Source organism: Tachyglossus aculeatus, chromosome 1 (assembly GCF_015852505.1).
Source record: "Tachyglossus aculeatus isolate mTacAcu1 chromosome 1, mTacAcu1.pri, whole genome shotgun sequence".
Classification (NCBI taxonomy): Eukaryota; Metazoa; Chordata; class Mammalia; order Monotremata; family Tachyglossidae; genus Tachyglossus; species Tachyglossus aculeatus.
In genome coordinates, this window is record NC_052066.1 from 78763116 (window position 1) to 78782143 (window position 19028).

Below are 19028 nucleotides of genomic sequence, written 5' to 3' on the forward strand. Positions count from 1 at the left end.
GAGGAGGAGCCCACAAAAGAGACTGAGAATGAGTGGCCAGAGAGATAGGAGGAGAACCAGGAGAGGACATGGACGTTGGATAATATTTCCAGGAGAAGGGGGTGGATGACAGTGCTGCAGGCAGCTGAGAAGTTGAGGATTAGGATGGAGTAGAGAGCGTTGGATTTGGCAAGATGAAGATCATCTGTGACCTTTGAGGGGGTGGTTTCTGTGGGGTGAAGGGGAAAGAAGCTAGATTGGAGGGGTCATGGAGAGAATTAGAGGAGAGGAACTGGAGATAGCAGGTGTAGACAACTTGCTCAAGGAGTTTGGAGAGGAATGGTAGGAGGGGGATGGAGAGATCACTGGAGGGAGTTGTAGGGTAAAGGGGGGAATTAAGAATATCTCTCAGGCTACTGCATTTAACTCTGAAGTTCCTGGGCAGTTGGTTAAATACAGATAGGATGAGGGTCAACAGGGTTATGGGTCAATGCAAAAAACCTGTGAGAGAGGTAAGTTTCTGTTTGGCAGGTATAAGTGATGTGAATAGGAGGGAGAGGTGACCGAAATATCTTTGTCCTGTAGCTGGAAGGTGTCACCAGTTTGAGAACCTGATGAGGAAGATAAATAAACTTCTAGGGTAGAAACAAACAGTTACCTAAATTCTCAGCCATCTCAGAGAGGGCGGAGAAAGGTACAAAACAGACAAATGACTGCAGGGGGAAGTCTTCCCGACAAAATCTCAAAGATGCTATAAAGGTCTTCCTGAGGTCCCTTCCAGCCCATTTACTCTATGATATATTTATAGATTTGTTCTTCATTCTGGCAATGTTCCTGGAGGCTTTTAGTGTGTAGTGATTGTAAATTTGGTATAAGGCCCCTTTTTGCTGCTAGAAAATCCTAATCGTTTAAGGCTGGCTCTTCACAGGCAGGCTCTTTCCACAAGCGAAATGGAGAATCGGACAGATTATTTGGACAATGTATGTATTTAAAATACACCCTAAACATAATATTAAACCGTGGATTTAGGGCTTGCATGGCATTTATCCAAAACTCAGACAGCCACTCGTAACATATTACAATTGCATCTATTCAAGGAAATTTTCCCAGTGGTCTAAAGATTTTATTTTTGGCTTCTGTTTGGTTTCAGTAATTTGTATAATGCTACACTTCATAAAAGAAAATGACAACAGTGCTCTTTCTGTGCTATTCCAAGATAATCTAATACAACTGGGAAGCACTTACTAAATAAGATAAAGAATGCAAGAAGTGCTTGATCATAATCATAATCCATTTTGTCATTTTAGTTTAATCAAAATGTCACAACATTGTGAAATGTTTATGTTTTACAATTAAATGGCCAGTAGTCTTAAATGAAGGTAAAAAAGCATTGTTACAAGGACATGGTATTTTCAATCTCTTTCCTCTCTTTACTAGACCCTTCAAACACTCACTACTCTCTCATGTCTCCCATCTTCTACTTGACTTTTTCCCTAATTCTTTGTTTTTAAAGGGATTCAAGGTATTTTGCTTGTGAATGTACCTTGAAGACCCCATTTCAGGGAAGAAGATGCCCTCTGTACCTCCTTCCCTTCCCCACAGCTCCTGTATATATGTATATATGCCTGTACATATTTATTACTCTATTTCTTTATTTATTTATTTTACTTGTACATATCTATTCTATTTATTTTATTTTGTTAGTATGTTTGGTTTTGTTCTCTGTCTCCCCCTTTTAGACTGTGAGCCCACTGTTGGGTAGGGACTGTCTCTATATGTTGCCATCTTGTACTTCCCAAGCACTTAGTACAGTGGTCTGCACACAGTAAGCGCTCAATAAATACGATTGATTGATTGATTGATTGGTGAGGTGTCACCAGAGGAGAGAGGAAAGGACAAACTGAAGCAGCATGGCCTAGTGGAAAGAGCACGGATCTGGGAGACAGAAGGATGTGGGTTCTAATTCCGGTTCGGCCATTTGTCTGTTGTGTGACCGTGGGCAAATCACTTAACTTTTCTGTGCCTCACATCCCTCATCTGTAAAATGGGGGTTAAGACTGTGAGCCCCATGTGAGCCAGGGACTGTGTCCAACCCTATTATCTTGTATCTACCCCAGAGCTTAGAACAGTTCCTGGCACATAGTAAATGCTTAACAAATATGGCAATTATTATTATTATTATCATCATTCACATCATCATTCCCCAAAGTGCTACTCTGAGTAATAATTCTATTACTATTACATTTCTACAATTCGGTTAATAAGGGTTTTGTCTCTCAGTCTCCTGAGCACTCTTCATGTTGTGAACCCACTGTGATTCCAGTAGGAAATAGAGTGGTCACTTTAATTCACTACCCTGATCAGCGTGGCTTAGTGGCAAGAGCACGGGTTTGGGAGTCAGAGGTTGTGGGTTCTAATCCTGGTTCTGCCACTTCTCAGCTGTGTGACTTTGGGCAAGTCACTTAACTTCTCTGTGCCTCAGTTACCCCATCTGTAAAATGGGGATTAAGACTGTGAAACCCATGTGGGACAATCTGATTACCTTGTATCTACCCCAGTGCTTAGAACAGTGCTTGGCATATGGTCAGTGCTTAATAAATACCATTATTATTATTATTATAAACATAACCCCAACAGGGTAAGTAAGCAAAGTCTAAATTCTATGATGGCTTTCTAGATGCTATAGAGAGAAATTTTTATCTTTCAATATAACCTCCCTTTCTCCAGTTTAGTCTTTCTGGGAGTGTCTCTGTTTCTGCTTGTCTTTCTCATTCTAGGTCTCTCTCCATCTCTTTGTGTCTCTTTCTGTCACCTTATTTCATGCTTTCCTGTTTGTGGAAACAGGAGCTCATTATTTCTGAAAAGATCATTAAGTACATTCCTTGATTCTTTGATCCCCTTACAACAAGATCTCCCAAACGTGACCTTAATAATCTCAAAACAATTGAGATTATCTGGGTATGGGAGACTTCAGGAGGTGGATGGATGGGCTAGAAGCAGCGTGGCTTAGTGGAAAGAGCACAGGTTTAGGAGTCAGAAGATGTGATTTCTAGTCCCAGCTCCACCACTGGTCTACTGTGTGACTTTGGGCAAGCCACTTAACTTTTCTGTGTTTCAGTTACCTCATCTTTGAAATGAGAATTAAGACTGTGAGCCCCATGTGGGACAACCTGATTACCTTGTATCTCTCCCAGTGCTTAGAACAATGCTTGGCACATAGTAAATGCTTAACAAAATGCCATAATTATTTTTACTATTATCTTGGAGTCAGAGGTCATGGGTTCTAAACCCTGTTCCTTCACTTGACTGCTGTGTGACCTTGGGCAAGTCACTTCACTTCTCTTTGCTTCAGCCTCACCTGTAAAATGGGATTGAGACTATGAGCCAGAACAGGGACTGTGTCCAACCCAATTTGCATATAGCCACTCCAGTGCTTAGTACAGTGCCTGGCACATAGTAATCACTTAATAAATACCACGATTATAATTATTATTACCCCTTTTACATTCACCCTAACTATTCTGAGTATAGTGATAAGCAGTGTCATCTAGTGGATAGAGCACAGGCGTGGGAGGCAGAGGAGCTGAGGTCTAATTCTGGCTCCACAACTTGTCTGCTGTGTGACCTTGGACAAGTCATTTCACTTCTCTGGGCCTCAGGTTCCCCATCCGTAAAATGCAGATTAAGACTGTGAGCCCCATGTGGGGCTTAAACTATGTCCAACCTAATTAGTTTTTATCTACTCCAGCCATTAGTACAGTTCCTAGCACATAGTCAGTTCTTAACAAATACCATAAAAACAAATTTCAAACTACAAAGGCCGTGTAAACTAGGACAAAGACCCGGATGCATCCAGGCCTGGATTTATGGGCTGGACTGGATCAAAGTGTAGAAAAGTGCACTTCTTCTCCCTCAAGGAACACTTGTGATTTTTTAATTTACCATGGGGCAAAGATGTACCCTTTAATAATGCCTGGTGATTGTCAGGTTGAAAGAACAATATATTAATGATAAGGAGAAAATGAACATTCAAAATCTTCAAATGGCAAATGAAAAAGGTAATTTAGGATTAATGCTTAAATTTAATGAAAAACTTGAACTGGATAGTTCTTGAGGGGTAGAAGAGATGGGGCGGAAGAGACAGGGAGGCAGCCAGTAGAGGAGACAGAGATGGGGAAACAGCTGGTATTTGTGAAGCCATTACTCCATGCCAGGCACTGAACTAAGCGCCGAGAGCAGTATGGCCTGCTGGAAAGAGCATGGGCCTGTGATTCTGGGGACCTGAGTTCTAATCTCAGCCACTTGTTGGTTTGGTGACCTTGGGCAAGTCACTTCACTCATCAGTGCCTCAGTTCCCTCATCTGCAAAAGGGGAATTCCATACCCATTCCTCCTTCTACTTAGACTGTGGGGAATTCAATACCCATCCCTCCTCCTACTTAGACTGTGGGACCTGTTTATCTTGGGGGGTTATCTTGTTTATGTTGGGGAAGCAGCGTGGCTCAGTGGAAAGAGCTCGGGCTTGGGAGTCAGAGGTCATGTGTTCGAAACCTGGCTCAGCCACTTGTCAGCTGTGTGACCTTGGGCAAGCCACTTAACTTCTCTGTGCCTCAGTTACCTCATCTGTAAAATGGGGATTAAGACTGTGAGCCCCACGTGGGACAACCTGATCACCTTTTATCCCCCCTGGCGCTTAGAACAGTGCTTCACACATAGTAAGTGCTTAACAAATACCATTATTATTATTATTATTTTTACCTACTCCAACGCGTAGGACAGTGCTTGGCACATGGTAAGCCCTTCACAAATACCACACTTATTATTATAATTATTATTATCAGTATTTGCAAAGCCCGTACTATGTATTTTATATGCGTGTGTGTGTGTGTTTACTGCTTGTACTGTATGTATGTATGTATCTATCTATCTATCTATCTATATCTGTCTATATGTCAGATACATGTCTATATCTCAGCATTGCTTTCCAGCCCTTTTGGGTCACAATACTGTAATAAAACTGACCTTCTGATCTGGACTGGGTTGTGCTTTCTTCTGTGTAAATATACATTCGTTGACAGTGATTCTGCCTGCCTATGCCTTTGCTTCCATAGATTTTATCTGGACATAACCTCATGGATAGGGGCAGGGGACTGGGGACTTCAAAAGGATTTTTTCATTGGTAGCTGTTGAGCAATTTGGAAGATTAAAAATAAGAAGATATCTCCTTCTGACCCTCACAGGCATTTTCTGCGGATCTCTTGAAGAACTATGCAGTCCATTGCCTCTGAACTTCATGTACTGTTCTAATATTGTTCTGGGGAGGGCATAAGCACACATAAGCACAATAAACTCCTGAGGAGAACCCATCTGGACAAAGAGCTGAAGCCTTTGTCAAGACAGTCTTACATTATGGCGAAAAGGCTGATAAAAAGGGAACTCGTTAGACAGAACAGTTATTTCTAGAGATTAAGTCCTTACCTAGAAAACAGCCCGTCTGAAGTTTGAATTTGGAAGCTGGTTGTAAGAAAACCAAGGTACTCAAGACAAAAATCCAGATTTCTCTTCTACTTGCTGATGTAATAGGTAAGCAGATCTATAGGCACTTCCCCATGATTCTGATTTTGCTTCACAAAATGGATACCATAGTGATAATGGGACCGAATTATGATGGTTATCTGATTAGCAATAATCAGATCAATTCAAATTGGCATGCATTATGAATTATATTCTGTTTTCATTGCTTCTGATGTTTGATATTTGTTTTCACATTCTTTAGTTTGTTAATCTTTCCTGGGGGGATAATACATCTATCTACTACAAATACATATCCTGTGATTCATTAAGTGAAACTCACTGCCTGGATATGAAGCTTTTGTTTTCCCGGGGAAGAGGGGCATGTTTCCACAGGAATCTACCTTAACTAGAAATCAATCGTCAGTAAAAGATTAATGAAATTGGCTGTCTGTCCTGAAATCCAGTTAGATATGGCAGCCTCAGTCTGTCAATACAGTTACTTTAGTTTAAAACATACAACTTTTGAGTGTTTCTTTCTTGGCTTGTTGTCTCAAAGTCAGTTAAAGAAGAGTTGTTTTCCTTTGGCAGGGGGAAGCAGAACTCCAATCTGACTGCTTTGCTTGTTGTAACTTTCCTTTCTAGGTCATCAAATTCGCTCTGATCAGGATTCAGAATCGGAGAGATTTCACCTAGGAGTACAACTGTCATTGTGATAAAGTGACTTTCAATCAGCTATGCAGTGAAAATCATGGTTGGGCTGTCACGGTTATAACCTTGTGACAAACACAAGAACGTTTTAGGTGCCAGAAGGTTAAAGTGTGAAGTAGCCTGAATTCTTGTGATTATAACATCAGACAGCTCTGGGGGCTGGGTTTTCTTTGTTTATTTTCAATTGGAAGGATACCCTCCCCCCAACTGCCCCCTGACAGAAAAAAGGAAACTTGTTCTCACAACAATCCGGTGCACTATATATCTTTACCATAAACTGCACCCAATTATTACTGTCACACATGGTAGATAGACACAATCTTATCACTCCGTGGGCAAAACAAAGAGCAAAGGTAGCTTCACTCTGGAATGAAACCATAGATGAAACAGCAAGAGCTCTTCTAGTGGGGAAAAAGGAAGACTAGCTCTAAAAACCCTTTTGGAAGGCGGTCCTCTTCCCACCTCTCGTAAGGTGCTATTTAAAAACATGTCCGCCGTGTTGGAAATTACGGGTTTTCTGCTGAGCTTGGGAGGATGGCTAGTCCTGGGGTCCACTTTGCCCAATGGTTACTGGAAAGTTTCCACCCTCCACGGCAGTGTGATCACCACCTCCACCTTGTATGAGAACTTGTGGAAAAGCTGTGCAGAAGACAGCATAGGTATCTCCAACTGCAAAAAATTTGACTCCATGCTAGCCCTTCCTGGTAAGTCTCTTATCAGTCTCTCTTCAATGTTCACTTGGTGGTGTAGTCTAACTGGCGGGGATCTGAGGGAGAAGAATGAATAAGAGCAAGCTTAATCTCTACTTTTGCTCTATTTTCTGTAACCCAGAGTTCTGTTATCAGCAGCGTCCCCTGTGATCCATTGAGTACACTCTCCTAATTTTGTCCTTTTTACCATCTTTTGCAATGGAAGTGATGCCTCTTTGTAAGCTATTTTTTTTTAAATTCAGTAGACAAAGGAGTTGTGTCTGTCCCTGTGATCCGTGGAACACCTCTGTCTGTTGGCAGTGGCTGAATTGGTTCTGAAGGACATTTCCCATTGGTGTAAAAAAAAAAATTTGCTTGCATTGGGAGATTTGTTTCTGGGATACTTCAAAATTATTGCTGTCCACTAACAACAGGGTTCCTAGACTCTAGAAAGTAAACCTTTCTAAGAGAGAGGAGCAATTATACCACCCAGTTACTAATGAAATCCATCTGGATTTTTCATTGCTTAATGGCCATGAAAATTCCTCCGCAATATTTTTATCCACCCAGGTAACATAGAAATTCTCTACTTTGGCAAGGCTTTTGGCAAAACTTTGGAAAATTTGAGGTTTTGCATTTCTGGTTTGATTTTATTGATTCACCTGGTTCTAACAGCATGGCTCAGTGGAAAGAGCACAGGCTTTGGAGTCAGAGGTCATCGGTTTAAATCCCGGCTCCACCACTTCATTCATTCATTCATTCAATTGTATTTATTGAGCACTTACCATGTGCAGAGCACTTGTCAGCTGTGTGACTTTGGACAAGTCACTTAACTTCTCTGTGCCTCATTTACCTCATCTGTAAAATGGGGATTAAGACTGTGAGCCCCACGTTGGACAACCTGATCACCTTGTAAACTCCCTAGTGCTTAGAACCGTGCTTTGTACATAGTAAGTGCTTAATAAATGCCATTATTATTATTATTATTATATTCTAGTCAATTATTTTTAACTGGAATCCAAATATTCTATCTCCATGGGTTCCATTTAAAAAATTGCATAAATGAATATATACAAATCAACATGGAGTGCTCTCTGTTACTGGTGGGGGTTAATCTCATTTTGTAGAACATTGACTCCTTTTCAAACTTAACGGGGTTTTGATGAACAACTCATTCTTATATGGAGTGTAATAGCAGCGAGCTACATGATAACTCTCTTGGCAAATGAATGACTTTTTCTTCGGCTCAGAAAATATTAACTTCTTTGATCTGGCCAGAAAAAAAGACTCACTGACAATTGATCTATGAATGAATTATTTTGTTATTCAACAAGATAGTTATATTTTCCCAGTTTTCCTGGTTCTTGGAGTTGTGACAAATGGTCACTCAGTGATTATGGAACCATGACAAATTCCTTTCTCTCCCTTCCCTGCTCCCCCCCAAGAAGTATCAGAGGCATTCCGGCATCTTGAGTTGTGATAAGCCCAAGGAAATTAATGGGTTAGAGGAAAGGGAACCACAGATTTCTAACTTTTTTCTCTCTAATTTATATTTTTTTCTTGGGATTTTTTCTATACAACTATTGCTTTTCACGGGTAATCTCCAAGGAGAAGTTTAAAACATATTTAAAAATATAGATGCACTTTAAACTTAGGAAGATGGTGTCCCAGTTGCTGTGCTCACACCACAGTTCACAACTCATCATTTCCTTTTGTGATTGTGTTGCTATTTTCATACTTTTCATAATTTTCCTATTTTAATAATAATAATGATGATGGCATTTAAGCACTTACTATGTGCAGAGCACTGTTCTAAGCCATTGTAAATATATATAGGAAGCAGGATGGTCTAATGGAAAGAGCATTCCCCTGGGAGTTGTAGGAACTAGGTTCTAATCCCAACTCTGCCACTTGCTTGCTCTGTGACCTTGGACAAGTCACCTAACTTCTCTGTGCCTCAGTTTCCTCATTTGTAAAATGCAGATGAGATACCCGTCTTCCTTCCTATTTAAACTGTGAGACCCATGTGGGACAGGGACTGTGTCCTATACGATTATCTTGTATCTACCCCAATGCTTAGTTCAGTGTTTTAAAAAAAAACATTTAGTAAGGGCTTAACAAAACCCATAATTATTATTATATTTATAAATGGGGGAATATTTTACAATCTTTCATAAACAGGGGAAACTAAGACACCAAGAGGGTTGTTCTGTTTCAGTATCCAGTGAATCCATGTAGGAGGAGAGAATAAAATACAGTCCAATTAGTCCAGTGCCAATCCAATTAAATCTCTATCTACCAGGAGGAACTGAAGCAAGTCCAGACCTTAATTGCTGTTTTTAGACTTTGTCACTAGCAAACACAGTTCCATTCAACCTCTCTTTGTGACTCTGGTTTCTGCTCAAATCATTTCAAAGCTTCAGAACTCCTGCTTTAGTGTTTCAGTTCTAAGAAGCTCAGGTAATTGGGATTGACAGGACTTTCAAAGTTCCTTTAAGAAAGATAACTCCCTCCTATAAGTACAGGAGTGTAGTAGAGAGAATAATGCATACAGCATCAATATATAACTGGTTCTCTTATTAATGTTCAATGGCTCAAATGCCAAGTGGTACAATTAGTCTTCAGCAAAATGGTTCAGCTGAAAGGCTAGATGGGGCATAATTATATCCAAGCAAATGGTCAGAAATATTTAGGATGTCAGAGAGCAAACTCCTGGTATAAATTGTAAATGAATCTCCTATGAATAAAGCAGTAGTTTAATCTAGGCATTACATAACTTTCTAAATTGTTGGTTAGCTCTGGGCTCTGTGTTTAATTTGGGTGAGTCTTTTCCTCGTTCGGAGTTACAACTTTTGACTAACAAAATACAGTAGTTTCTAAAGGAGGACTCTCTTAATAGATTACTTAATAAATCACTGGCTCATTTAGCCATCTATGCAGAAAGCTACAGGCTACCCCTTTTCTTTAGTCTATTAAAAAGAAAATGGCTCCCCAGGCTTGGATTTTCAAAGGCGTGGGAGACTTCATCAGATGAGAAATTCAAACAAGAGAGAAGGCAAGAAGAGAGTGGGAAAGTGTTCCTTAGATATCATTACATTTACAGAATGGAAGATTAAAAAAGAAAAATCTTGGAAGAATTGGATGAAAGTCTGCATTCAAATGTCCTTAAGAGCTATTTGTGGATGATTTTAATTAGTTTTTCTGAAAATCTGATTAGATGAAGATAAAAACTCACTAGCAATTCAGAACTTTCCCTTTAGATTTTTTGTAAACAGGACATGATATACTGTACTGTTATTAGCAGAAATAAATGCATTAGAGGACTTGGCAAGATGAAACCTTTCAATTTTTTTATTTGTGTTTATTAAGCATTTACTATGTGCCAGTCACTGACCTAAGCCCTGGGCTAGTTACAAGCTAATCAGGTTGGACACAGTCCCTATCCCATATTGGGCTCACAATCTGATTCCCCATTTTACCGATGAGGTAACTGAGGCATAGAGAAGGTAAGTGACTTTCCCAAAGTCACACAACAGACAAGTGGTGGAGCTGGGATTAGAACCCATGTCCTTCTGACTCTCAGGCCTGTGTTCTATCAACCAGGTTACACTGCTTCTCAAATTACAGACAATTACTTTCCTCCCTTCAAAGTCTTATTGAAGGCACATCTCCTCCGGGAGGTCTTTCCTGACTAAACCTTCTCCCCAAGCCCGCTTTCCTCTTCTCCCACTCCTTTCTACATTGCCCTCACTTGCTCCCTCTGTTCTTCCTCCCTACCAGCCCCTCGGCACTTAAGTACATATCTGTAATTTTTTTAATAATAATATCTGTCTCTCCCCTTCTAGACTGCAAGCTCTTAAGCGGCAGGGAATGTGCCTGTTCGTTGTTGTAACCTATCCTCTGAAATGCTCAATAAATAGGATTGAATGAATGAATGAAAATTAAAATACCCATCTTTCCTAAGTGGTTTAAGCATCTGAAAGCACAAACTATTAGATGAGAAGTAGAATAGTCACCCAGAGAAGAGTCTTCCAATGTTCACCTGTGTCTGCCTTGGTAAACTCTCTTGCTTATGGTCCTTCGACGTTTCAGTTAATTTTGGGAAGAATCTATCCTAGCTACTACTGTGCCCATTGCTTTCTGGGAGCTGGGTGCATCCTCCCTCTGTCCAATTTCTCTGGCAGTCCTAGGAATGGGGGAGATGAGGGCGGTGAGGGGAAAGCGGTATTTCTAAGGGATGGGTTACCTCACTATGAGATAGAAACCAAACTGAACTCCCGAAACCAGAATTCCTCTGCATAACATCTCCTCTCCCACATGTCTCTTTCCCACTCTTTCCTGAGCTTCCCCAGCTTTATCGAACGCCGCACGGGTCCACAAAATCTAACATGTGCATTGAGATCGAGATCTCAGAGCCAGATCAGGTGAGCCCGAAGAAGTACTTCTCTTCGGCTTCCCGGACTCTATTTCAAGGCCAACAGCAGGTACCATGCAGGGCACAGAGAGGAAATGGTGCACGGCGGGCCCCTCTGATTTCCAGCCCAGTGAAGGCTCCACCCCTTTGTCTCGTTCCCTCTGTTCCTCATACAGGCACTCCTGGCAGCAGTTTCGCTACAGTTTCGTTAGTAGTATAAATAAATGACTGAACATCACAGATTTTTATCTATGAGTCCCATGGTTTGGCCAGGATTTCTCAGGCAAGTCAGTTACTGAGCCCCAGGAATGGCCACAAGTGCAGAGGACCAGAACAGTTTCCCTTTGCCTCCCTTATGAAGGGAATTTGGGGGAGATCTAAAGCATATTTGCTTCATTGGGCAGACAGTGCCTGAGAGACTCTATATTAAAATATCTGCCTTATGTAGGGCCCAGGTTGGTTTTACCTGTGATTTGACTTCCTTGTTGCTCCAACCGGTTCTACCCTTTTCAGTTTATACTCCTCCTTGATCTACTGCCTACTGCGGCTATTCCCATGGTTTTCTCATTAGAATGTTTCTGGAACAGAGGAAAGACTATGTAAATCTTCCATCTGAATAAACAAATAAATACTAATTGAGAAATCATAATTTTTTAAATTCTAAAAGTCTCAATAAAATGCTGTGAAGATGAAACTGCTAGACGAATAAGCACAGAAACCACATTGTTCAAATATCTGTCTCTCCCCTTCTAGACTGTAAGCTCTTAAGTGGCAGGGCAGGGAATGTGTCTGTTCATTGTTGTACCCTACCCTCCCAAGCACTCAATAAATATGATTGAATGAATGAATGAATGAAAAATCACAAAAACCACATCGTTCAAATGCTTCCACATGGAGTGCATGCATGTTTATTACAGATTTTGAGACAGGTTTGAAGAGGTTTTAGGGATGTTTGTCACAATTCTCTGGATTTGACAGTTTCAAGTATGAAAAACTCCTGAATTTTGGAGTCAATTTGAGCAAAAACCTCACTTTTGCTTAGGTTTGGAATTAAATTGTGCCATACAAAGCATTTTGTAGGTTTCAGCTATTGATCGTCTTGTTTTCATTTTTTAAAAGTATGAATTGAGATTTAATTTTGAGTTTTTGTATTCCTTAATTCTATTTGTTGAGCAATTAATATGTGTCAAACACTGTTCTAAACTCTGGGATAGATTCAAGTTAATCAAGTCAGACACAGTCCTTTTTCCATATGGTGCTCACAGTCTAAGTAGGAGGGAGAACAGGTCTTGAATCCCCACTTCACAGATGAGGAAATTGAGGCTCAGAGCAGTTAGGTGACTTGTTCAAGGTCCTACAGCTGGCAATTGGTGAAGCTAGGATTAGAACTCAGGTCCAGGCCTGTGCTTTTTCCACGGGTCCACATAGCTTTCCTGAAAAAGTTTGAAGAGGAGACTAACATCATATCTCCCATTTGCTAAGCCAGCAAAATAAGTGATTCTTAGTAAGACATAGGATTTGTTTGTTTTGTTTTGTTTTTTAATTCATTCATTCATTCAATCATATTTATTGAGCGCTTACGTGGCTCAGTGGAAAAGAGCCCGGGCTTTGGAGTCAGAGGTCATGGGTTCAAATCCCTGCTCTGCCAATTGCAAGCTGTGTGACTTTGGGCAAGTCACTTAACTTCTCTGTGCCTCAGCTACCTCATCTGTAAAATGGGGATTAAGACTGTCAGCCCCCTGTGGGACAACCTGATCACCTTGTAACCCTCCCAGTGCTTGAACAGTGCTTGGCATATAGTAAGTGCTTAATAAAAAAATGCTTACTGTGTGCAGAGCACTGTATTAAGCACTTGGGAAGTACAAATCGGCAACATATAGAGACGGTCCCTACCCAACAATGGGCTCACATTCTAGTTTTCCTTGACACTGAAAATATTTGATGTTCTTCTTGAATGAGAGAGCTAAGTGTCAAAATCAGATGAAATGTTGTTTCTCTGTGGGGGAAAAGAGGTTGCAAGGAGCAATTCTTCATGAATTCCTTGATAGTTTTACTTTTCTAATTGTTTAAACCCCACAGGAACTTCACTGGGAAGTCATTAGGTCAATAACAACTTTTTTAAGTCTCCTGCCATGGGGTTTAGCAAAGATCAGTGCTCAGCTCTTAGAACAGTGCTTTGCACATAGTAAGCACTTAATAAATGTCATCATTATTATTGAGACAATGAAATAGATAAAACAAACAGAAGTGGGAACTTCTTTTACCATAACTTTAGGGCAGAAAAAGGCACAGTCTGGATTCTGGATTCTGTAGTCTGGATTCTATTACATTGTAATAATAACATTACTAGAACATAATGTTGCCTTTAGGTATTTTCATTCTTTTGAAAAAAATTAGCTCTCATTTTCTAATTGAATTGGAGAGTTAAGCCTGGATTAGAAGCAACATGGCCGAGTGGGAAAAGCATGGGGCTGAGAGTCAGAGGACCTGGGTTCTAATCCCTGCCCTCTTAACTTCTCTGTGCCTCAGTTTCTTCAACTGTACAATGGAGATTAAATACCTGTTCTCCCTCTTACTAAGACTGTGAGCATTATGTGGGACAGGGATTGTGTCAGACATAAATTAACTTGCACTTATCTCAGTGCTTGAGAAGCAGCATGGCTTACTGGAAAGAGCACAGACTTGGGAGTCAGAGGTTGTGGGTTCTAATCCTGGCTCTGTCACTTATCAGCTGGGTGACTTTGGGCAAGTCACTTTACTTCTCTGTGCCTCAGTTCACTCATCTGTCAAATGGGGATTAAGACTGTGAGCCCCACGTGGGACACCCTGATTACCTTGTATCTACCCCAGCACTTAGAACAGTATTTGGCACATAGTAAGCACTTAACAAATACCATCATTATTATTATTAAAACAGTGTTTGACATGTAGTAAAACCAATTTACCTTTGAATTCCTTTATTCTCTAGCCTCTATCAATCAATCATAGCATTTATTGAGCAGTTATTATGTGTAGAGCCCTGTACTAAGTGCTTGGGAGAGGACAATAATAATAATAATAATAATGGCATTTATTAAGCGCTTACTATGTGCAAAGCACTGTTCTAAGCTCTGGGGAGGTTACAAGGAGAGTTACAACGCAGCTGGTAGAAACAATCCCTGCCCTCACATTCTTTCAGTTGGAACCAGTGAGATTATCCTGTCATTAATTTCCTTTGCTACCTGTATTCCTGCTCTACTCTTCTCACACCTCTTTGGCACCTTGCACTAAATAAAATGTCTTCTTGGAATATTAGGAAGGTTTTCATGCCATTAACTTGGGGCCCAGGCCAGATTTAACCTTTCAAAGAGCCAATAGAAGGATTTCTGAGGTGGGGTCATTCAGAGACCCCCCCCCCCCCAACAGTCTCTTTAGCCACCAGGGAATGTCTTTGAGAGTCAGTCTCTGAGGATCAGCTGAGAAATAGCTCTCAAAAAGATGCCACTACAATTAAGGAAGTTCTGGAGGCTGGAGAAAGTGACAACCGTAATTTGAGCAGAAGACTCAGACATGCTGATTAGATCTAGAATAAATTGTGGGCAAAAAAAAGTACTGTACCCAAGCTGGGAATACAGACCTGCTTGACCGTGGACGTTTTCCTTGCGTGCGGTTGATATGGTGACTTGAGGAGGAGTGTTTGAGAGAGATTGAGCAAAGAAGACCGAGAATAAAAGAACTGCAGACAACAGAAAGACACAGAGAGGGAGAGAGCCACCCTTGGGAGGCACTAATATTTCCCTGAAGGAAAAAAAATCCCTATCCTACCCACATGAACACCTAAATACATTCAGCCATCTTATAGTTGGAGTTGTGCTCTTGAAGAACCTTACATTGAGAAGAGATAATACTATGGTATTTATGCCTTGCCCAAAGCTTCACATACACACCCAGTGGTTCCTTCCAACATTCATTCATTCATTCCTTCAACCGTATTTATTGAGCACTTACTGTGTGCAGAGCACTGTACTAAGCGCTTGGGAAGTACAAGTTGGTAACATATAGAGATGGCCCCTACCCAACAACGGGCTCACAGTCTAGAAGGTCACAGTCTAGAAGGAAGTGCAACATCCCATTGCACTCTACCCAGACAGATGTGTTTGTCATCATCAATGCAATTTATTGAGTGCTTACTGTGTGCAGAACAGTGGACTAAGCGTTTGTCAAAAGTATGTTCCCCGATTCCCTCAATCACTAATATTTATGTACATATCTTTAAATTATATAGTATAAATGACTTGTTTATATTATTTATTCACATTAATGTCCATCTGCCCCTCTAGACTGTAAGCTCATTAAGAGCAGGTAACGTGTCTGCTAGTTCTGTTGTATTGTACTCACTTAAGAACTTAGTACAGTGCTCTGTAAATAGTAATCGCTCAATAAATATGATTGATTGATTGACGGATTATCTACTGATGGCAAAGCACTTTGTTAATGACTTGGGACAGTACAGCAGAAACAAGACACACAAAAGATATTTACATAGGGGAAACAAAACAGGAAGGGGTTCAAGTATCAATGGTGTTTTATCCAAAATATGTGATGAAACCCATGTTTTGTGATGACGGACTGTCTGAAAAGAAAACATGGATTCTGCTACTGAGTTGTTCTGAAAGCTTGTAATATAATGGTTCAGAAAGATTCCAAGGAGATGCTAGAAAACCTCACAGAAACCTTTTAGGGAAGTGTAACAAAATCAAATTTCAGGCTTGTTTGGTTAAGCAGGGACCCTATTGAAAATTCCAAATCATCCCGTGGAAAAGCATTCATTCATCACTGAATGAATGAATGAATGAATGAATGAAAACCAACATGGCCTAGTAGAAAGAGCATGGGGCTGGGAGTCAGAGGACCTAGGTTCTAATCTGGCTCTGTTGCTTGCCACTTAGGTAAGTAACTTAACTTATCTGTACCTCACCTGTAAAAAGGAATTCAATACTTGTTCTTCCTACTTAGTGAGCCCCACTAAGTGACTCCCTCAGGGAGTCATTCATTCATTCATTCAATCATAATTATTGAGCACTTACTGCATATGCAGAGCACTGCACTAAGAGCTTAGAAGAGTACATCATAAAGAGACACATTCACTGTCCACAGTGAGTTTACAGTCCAGAGGTGGAGACAGACATTAATATAAATAAATACATTACAGATATGTACGTAAGTGCCGTGGGGCTGGGAGAGTGGGTGAATAAAGGGAGCAAGCCAGGGCGATGCAGAAGGGAGTGGGAGAATAGGAAAAGAGGGCTTAGTCAGGGAAGGTCTCTTGGAGAAGATGTGCTTTCAGTAAGGATTTGAAGTGGAGAAGAGTAATTGTCTGTCCACTTTGAGGAAGGAGGGCACTCCAGGCCAGAGGCAGAACGTGAGTGAGGGATTGGTGTTAAGATAGATGAGATCAAGGCACAGTGAAAAGGTTAGCACTAGAGGAGTAAAGTGTGTGGGATGGGTTGTAGTAGGAGAGTAGCAAGGTGAGGTAGGAGAGGGGCAAGGTGATTGGGTAGGGACTGTCTCTATATGTTGCCAATTTGTACTTCCCAAGCGCTTAGTACAGTGCTCTGCACATAGTAAGCACTCAATAAATACGATTGATGATTGAATACTTTAATGCCAATGGTGAGGAGTTTTTGTTGGTTGTGGAGGTGGATGGGCAACCACTGGGGTTTTTTGAGGACTGGGGTGACATGTCCTGAACGTTTTTGTAGAAAAATGATCCAGGCAGCAGAGTGAAGTATGGACTGCATACTTTTAGACTGTGAGCCCACTGTTGGGTAGGGACTGTCTCTATATGTTGCCAACTTGTACTTCCCAAGCGCTTAGTACAGTGCTCTGCACACAGTAAGCGCTCAATAAATACGATTGATGATGATGATGGTGACTGAAGTTGGGAGAGACAGAAAGTTGGGTGTTCAGCAAGGAGGCCGATACAGTAATCAAGGTCGGATAGAATAAGTGATTGTATTAACTAGGTAGCACTTTAGATGGAGAGGAAAGGGTGGACTTTAGCGATGTTGTGAATGTGTACTTGACATGATTTAATGATGGATAGAATACGTGGATGGCATGAGAGAGAGGAATCAAGGATAATGCCAAGGTTATGGGCTTGGGAGACAGGAAGGATGGTGGTGCCATCTACAGTGATTGAAAAGTCAGGGGGAGGACAGGATTTGGGATTTGGGAGAGAAGATCAGGAGTTCTGTATTGGACACGTTAAGCTTGAGGTTATGGGAGGACATCCAAGTATAGATGTCTTGAAAGCAGAAGGAAATGTGAGACTGCAGAGAAGGAGAATCTGTCAGAACTGATTAACTTGTATATACTCCTGCACCTAAAACAATGCTTGACATCTTGAAAATGCTTAATAAATATGAATATAATAATAGTAATAATAAAAGCAAAGGTCCCAGGAGGAGGCTTAATTTCTTCAATGTGAATTTGAGATCTTAAAGAGCTTAAGACACAGAAACTCCATCCAGATCTTCTACCTTCAAAGTCCGAAACATCATACTTTCTCTTCTCAAAGACTTGATTTATGTGCACAAATGTTAGTCTACCTTTATCTATATTCATAGTTGTCCTTCATATTGAAATTCACCTCTGACTGCATGTGGCTAAAAAGGCATAGAAAAAAGCTGATGTGTTATAGTTTAATCCTTGCACTTTATTCTGTTTTGACTCCTTGTCTATCATTCCTTGTGAAGCTTTGGCAACGAAAGAATCTCTCCTTATTTGATTACAGCATGCAGTGATGGTCTATCTTCTGTGTTTGGACAAACAGCTTTTGGATGTAGGATTGTCTGGGGCTTTGTTAGACCTTCCTTAAAATGTTTCCTTTGTCCTCCTTGATTTTGGTTTCCCAAATTTTGGCTCTCCACAGAGCAGTTGTTAGGGTGTCTTGTTGATTCTCCAATCATGTCCCCAGTTCCACCCAATATAGGTGTGTTCAGATGATCGTGGCTTCAGTGCTAGAAAATTGACTATATTTCTGCACTTCAATGTCCTGTCTTGTTGTTTGATGCCTGTTTATTTGTTTTGATGCCTGTGGACCCCCTTCTAGACTGTGAGCCCGTTGTGGGCAGGGATTTTCTCTATTTGTAACTGAATTGTACTTTCCAAGCACTTAGCCTTGCTTAGACTTGCCCAAGCAGGGAAGTGGCAAAGCCAAGATTAGAACCCAGGTCCTTGGACTCCCAGGCCTGTCCTCTTTCCACTGGACCAAGCTGCTTTCCCTGTTCCTATGCCTTAAACTGGGGTGCGAGGGGGGAGCAAAGAGGATGGGGGAGGAGAGATTGACATGTGGCGAGTGAGGGCAGGAAGACTTTGTGCAGGGAACTGTGGAGGGGTTTGGACTTAGGAGGAGAAGGATCATGGAGGGGGAAAGGCTGGATTAGCTCCCATTAACAGGAAGGAGGTCACATTCACTGTGCTTTCTCAGTCAGTGAATCGTATTTATTGAGTGCTTACTCTTTGCAGAGCACTGTAGTAAATGCTTGGGGGAGTACAATATTCATTCATTCATTCATTCAATGGTATTTCATTCATTCAATCGTATTTATTGAGCACTTACTGTGTGCAGAGCACTGTACTAAGTGCTTGGGAAGTACAAGTTGGCAACATACAGAGACGGTCCCTACCCAACAGCGGGCTCACAGTCTAGAAGGGGGGAGAAAGACAACAAAACAAAACATA

General features: G+C 41.0%; 1 protein-coding gene across 1 annotated transcript in view; it reads left to right on the forward strand.

Annotated features, from left to right (window-relative positions):
* Window positions 1–5388: 5388 nt before the first annotated feature.
* The window catches only part of LOC119932425 (claudin-15-like), a 51799-nt gene continuing 38159 nt past the window's right edge, over window positions 5389–19028 (forward strand). Inside the window, exons 1-2 of the mRNA XM_038751597.1 lie at window positions 5389–5561; window positions 6135–6904. Coding sequence (XP_038607525.1) covers window positions 6688–6904 — 217 coding nt within the window. The 5' untranslated portion in view covers window positions 5389–5561; window positions 6135–6687. The remainder of the gene's footprint in view (window positions 5562–6134; window positions 6905–19028) is intronic.